The sequence below is a fragment of the Tupaia chinensis genome, unplaced genomic scaffold, assembly GCF_000334495.1.
Source record: "Tupaia chinensis unplaced genomic scaffold, TupChi_1.0 Scaffold138060_1, whole genome shotgun sequence".
NCBI lineage: Eukaryota > Metazoa > Chordata > Mammalia > Scandentia > Tupaiidae > Tupaia > Tupaia belangeri.
Genome location: NW_006197961.1, coordinates 2321384 through 2327333, shown reverse-complemented (window position 1 = coordinate 2327333; position 5950 = coordinate 2321384). Strand labels below are relative to the sequence as shown.

At 39.5% G+C, this 5950-nt stretch overlaps 1 protein-coding gene across 1 annotated transcript; it reads right to left on the bottom strand.

Annotated features, from left to right (window-relative positions):
- Nucleotides 1-3315: 3315 nt before the first annotated feature.
- Nucleotides 3316-4245, bottom strand: LOC106736289 (olfactory receptor 7A10). Its single transcript, XM_014592625.1, has one exon. The coding sequence runs from the start codon at nucleotides 4243-4245 to the stop codon at nucleotides 3316-3318; it is 930 nt and encodes a 309-aa protein (XP_014448111.1).
- Nucleotides 4246-5950: the final 1705 nt, after the last annotated feature.

Genomic DNA, 5950 nt, shown 5'->3' with positions numbered 1-5950 from the left:
AAAAGGAAAACCTCTTGAGTAAATGGTGCTGAGAAAACAGGGTTTTCCCCTGCAGAAAGATGAAACTGATTCTGCATCTTTCACCTTTAACAAAAATCAACTCGAAGGGGATCAAAGATCTGAACCTAAGACCTCAAATTATAAAACTACTGGTGGAAAATCCTGGGGGAACTCTGGGAGACATTGGGATAGGCCAAGACTTCTTAAATAAGACTCCCAAAGTATGGGCAATAATCCCTAAAACAGACAAATAGAACTATATCAGATTAAGAAGTTTCTGCATAGCAAAGGACACAGTGATTAACTGTAAATCAACAACCCTCAGAATTGGAGAATATTTTTGTAAAATATGCTTCAGACAAGGGACTGATAACCAGAAAACACAAGGAACTCAAGCAACTTACAAAAAAAAAAAAAAGTCTAACCCAATTATAAGATAGGAAAATGAGCTGAACTAAAATCTCTCTAAGGAAGACATATGAACAGCCAAAAGCATATGAGGAAAGGCTCAACATCCCTCATCATAAGAGAGATGCACATTAAACCCACAATGAGTTATTACCTATCCCCCATCAGAATGGCAAAGATTAAAAATACAAAAAGTGGTAAGTGTTGACAGGGATGGGGTGAAAGGGGAACTCTCCTACACTGTTGGTGGGAATGTAAACTGGTTCAGCACTGTGGAGAACAATATGGAGGTTCCTCAAAGATCTACAAATAGAACTACCATTTGATCCAGCAATCCCACTCCAGGGTATCTACCCAAGGACAGGAGAATTCTCAGTCAGAAAAGTGCTTGCACATCAATGTTTATTGTGGCTTTACTCAGGAGCACTAAGACATGGAACCAACCTAAACGACCATGAATAGACTAATGACTTGAAAAAGTGTGGCACATATACTCTATGGAATACTATTCAGCCATAAAAATCAACAAGACCCTAGTGTTTGATAGAAAGTGGTCGAATATGGAAGTTCTATTGCTGAGTGAAGCAAGCTGGGATACGAAAGAAAGATATTGTATGTATCCACTTAATATACTGACTCTCCACACTTTATGGTAGAGATTGAACTACTGGAAGGCATAAAAACAATTAAAATACTTATGGATGCTAAAGACAATATGGAGTGGGTGAAGGGGGAAGGGGAGAGTGTAGAGAAGAGCAAGAGAAGAAATAGAGGCATGACATTAATGGGTTACAGAAATGGTTTATTACCTGCTGATAATAACATGTGTAGTATTCTCAACTGGACTGATTTGAGAAGTATTTCCTGTTGGGTAAATTCTCTTTACAAACCAAATTATATATAGTGATTGAATGTTTAAAAAAAATAATGAGAATAAATAATAATAATCTAAAAAAAGAATGAATGGATAGTAATGTCTTGGTCTTGACTAATACGCATGGTATTCCTACTGGAAAAAGAAAGATAACACACCATAAAGATACATGTCATTAAATGTACTATAAAAAACAGATGATAATAAAAAATTAAATTAAATTTTAAAAATAGACAATGAGTAAATGTAAACAAAGAATCATAGATTTTTTTAAATTCTTCCAAGTCTAACTAAGAAACTTATATTTTATAGCCTCCTGGATTTCCAAAGCATAGGCTGGTGGAGACAAAGCTGTTGCTATCTCCAGAAACTGATAGTATGGCCTCTTTAGCAAGGGAGAGAACTGTGTTCACATGCTACAAAATCCTTGGCTTCATGATGTTTATAACAAAGCACTTGGGAGATTTCACTTGGGAGATTTATGCTCATAACATGCCTCAAGAATTGTCGTTTAGGGTGCCTATAGGTACCATAGTTTTTAAGGCAAGGTATTCCCCCATGGAAGACTGTGGTTTGAGTCCTGGAGCCTGTGAATTAAAGAAAATCACACCAAGTATGTGTGCATATGTGCCCAAGATCCTGGGAGGTGACTGGAGGGAAAGGGATTAGGGCAGGGATTGGGGTGAGGGAGGATTTTCCACGTTCCCTCTCACTCTGTCTCTGTATCTTTCTCCCTCTCTCCAGCAAGTTCATACACTCTAAGGCAAAAAAGAGAGAGAGAGAAAGAAAGAAAGAGAACTACATCATAATAATGAGAATCATACCTAGCCCAGCAGGTGGTGTGAAGGCTAAAGCATAACGCACTGGATACCACATGGCCGATGGCACAGTTCAAGTTCTGAACCCCCACAGCTTGAAAATCATGCTGGGCTTGTGTGCATGTGTGCCAAACCCTGAGAGGAGACTGGAAGAGAAGGGAGTTCTGTGTGCCATCCCTCTTGAGGCATGATTTCTCACTTTGTCTCTCTCTTCTTTCACTTCAAATTCATTTTGAAGTTTGGAAATAATATATAAAATAGAAAAAGGAACAAAAGAACAAAACTGACCAGCTATCAGAGTATAAAGTTTAATAAAGCAATTTATGTAAATTGGATGAAGACATTGCAATGAAACAAAAGCTCCAGAAATTATATGGCTGGAGCAAACTTCCAAAAAGCATTGTAAGTGCTAACCTCTCTCCTGTATCTAGGAGGTATGCAATCAATGAATCAATTCAATTCAATAAATCACAGGTAGGAAATATTTGAAAAGAATAAAACAATTTGAAAATAGCTATAAGGAGGGCCAGCAGGTGGCATGGTGGTTTGGGTACTGTATTCCCACATGACTGATCATGGTTCCAGTCCCAGACTCAGTGGCTTGAAAATCATGCTGGACACCTATGCATACATGTTGGAAATCCCAAGAGGAGAATGAAGGAGAAGGGATCAAGGCATGGCTCAGAGTTGCTCAGAATGATATACATCATTCTAAAATAATTTTCTTTTTTATTTCAATTTCTTTTATACATATAATCACATGATTTAGCTTGAAAAGTGCATATTTCAACATGTGTACATTTCTCCACACTCCAGTTGATAATACTATGAAGTTATCTTCGACAGATAATAACCCACTTCTTTGACCCATAACTGCTTTGCCTCTCTTTCTCCTTAATGTCCTTCCTCAGACTCTACTCCTTCACCCACCCTCTTCCCAAACTGTATCTGGTATTCTTAAGAGTTGCATGTTATCCTATGAGAAAATGAAAACTTTAAAGTATTTCTATTGCAAGGCTAGAAATAATGTTAGAAAAGGAGAAAAATGCCAAAGAAAAAATTTGCTAGATATGAGAGCAGGTAGAAAGCATAAATACAGTGTCACTTAAATTATATAGACATGTCTGTATTTGAACAGAGAATAACAATTGTTGTCTGCAAGGCTCTAATCTCTGCAATTAAGGTCATTGTTTCAGCCCCAGGTCAACAATTTATTCACAATTTCCATTGGAAGAATATTTTCAGGGCCCTCTTTATGTCTTTATTCCTCAGACTGTAGATAAAGGGGTTCAGCATGGGTGTGACCACAGTGTACATCACCGAGACTGCTGCACTTGAGTGTGAGCTGTGGGCAGCACCAGCACTGAGGTACACTCCTACAACTGTAAAATAAAACAAGGAGACAACAGAAAGGTGAGAGGCACAGGTGGAAAATGCTTTGTACTTTCCCTGAGCTGATGAGATTGCACAAATGGAGGAAATTATCTTAGAGTACGAGTAAAGGATCCCAGTGAGGGGGCCGATGCCCAGCAGCACAGTTGCAAAATAGGTCACCATAGCATTAAGAAAGGTGTCAGAGCAGGCAAGGTGGATCATCTGATAAAGTTCACAGAAAAAGTGGGGTATTTCCACATGTGTACAGAAAGACAGCCGCAATGCCATTAAGGTTTGTAACAAGGAATACGGGACACCTATAATCCAAGATGCCAGAACCAGCATTCCACAGAGCCAGGGATTCATGATGACCGTGTAATGCAGGGGGTGACAGATGGCCACATACCGGTCATAGGCCATCACAGTCAGGAGACAGTCATCCAACACTACAAAAACGTTAAAAAAGTTCATTTGGGTGATGCAGCCTGCATAGGTGATGACCTTGCTCTGTGTCTGGATGTTCACCAGCATCTTTGGGACGGTGGTAGTGGTAAAACAGATGTCAGCAAAGGACAGGTTGGAGAGGAAGAAGTACATGGGGGTGTGCAGGTGGGAGTTGAAGATGGTGGCCAGGATGATGAGCAGGTTTCCACACACAGTGATCAGGTACATGGAGAGGAAAAGCCCAAATATGAGGGGCTGCAATTCGGGTTCCTCTGAAAATCCCAGAAGAAGAAATTCTGAAATTTGTGTATCATTTCCTGGTTCCATGGTGACTACCTAAAAGGAGGAAAATAAGTGAGGGATGGTGATTAAATGTATAAAATAAATTTTAAAAATTTAAAAGGTAGGTAATTTCACGTGAACAGGTATTGCTCACTTAGATGAAGTGCCATAGTCAATATTTTCCTGCCACAAAGTATGGATCAAATTTCCTTGAGATTTTCAAAGTCCATTCCCTCCTTAGGACTTCCTATATCACTTCTTGGTTCCCATAAAACATGTGTTCTACAGGATTTTTAACTTCTTATTGACAAATAACTACTGTACATATTTACAGAAGACACTACAATGTTTCAGTAGGTTTTATTGTTTGTTTGTTTGATTTTAGCCATAGCACACATGCATTCACCAGACCAGGAATGGGAGAGAGAAATGAGAAATCATGCCCAAGGGGAATGGCCACACCACAATACCTTCCCCACTCATGATTGTAGGTATGCATGCACACGTACCTGGCATGATTTCCAAGCTGATGGGTCTGTGACCCAGCCTGTGCAGTTGACCATGTGTGATCCAGCCACCTTAACCAAACACTTCCAGCTGGCCCAATAACTGTAACTTTATACTCATTGAAAATGAGCTCTCTGTATTCCCCCTTTCACCAGTCTCCTGGCAACCACCATTCTGTCATCTGCTTCTATGACTTTGACTACTTCAGATACCTTAGACACACGGAATCAGAGTATTTTATTTCAAAGGTCTTCCATGGCTCAAAATCGATCTCTCCTATTTTTTAATCTGTTCATTTGTATTCAGAAATCTGTATTATAAGAGTCATGATTTGGGGGGGGGGCAGCAGGTGTCATAGTGGTCAAAGTTCTAGACTCCCACATGGTTGACCATGGTTTGAGTCCCAGACCCAGCAACCTCAAGAGCAAAGAAACACAAAACGGAAAAAAAGGAACCGTGCTGCATCCTATTCAAATCACCTAAATTCAGAGAGTCCAAAGGCCAGTGGGAAAGGGCCAGAGGATGAATTACAAGATTGGTTGGGCCTGCAGCCTCAGTCTGCAAGGTTCATGGAGCTACTGGCCGGCTTGATCCAGTTCGTGGGTGGGGTGAGGTGGGAGTTTGCCTTAAAGTCCCAGGCAACCAACCTGGGGTCCTAGGAGGAGGAAGTGTGGGGGTGATTAACTATTACTTTGATAGCACAAAATCTATTACCTTTTCACATTCACACAATATATATCTATATCAATCAATACATAAAATAATTCAATGGTATTCTGAAAACATGATTTTAAAACTTCAATTCATTATTTTCTTCAATTCATTATTTTTTAAAAATCAAAAGAATAAAAATTACTCAGACCCCAGAATATAAAAGCAAAAACATGCATGATTTGCAATAAAGTATGAAGCTAACAGACTCACAAACCTATCCAGCCTCACCAGCAAGAAAATGGTTGTAGGTCAAAACTCTAATAGTCTGCATTTTGACCTTTGAATATTTTTTATGGGAATTCTGATGTAAAAGGAATTTATGAAGGACACTATAATGTTTCAGTAGATTTTATTGTTTATTTTTAGCCATAGCACACATGCATTCACCAGACCAGGAATGGGAGAGAGAGAAGTGAGAAATCATGCCCAAAGGGAATGGCCACACCACAATACCTTCCCCACTCATGATTTTAGGTATGCATGCACACGTGCCTGGCATGATTTCCAAGCTGGTGGGTCTGTGAACCAG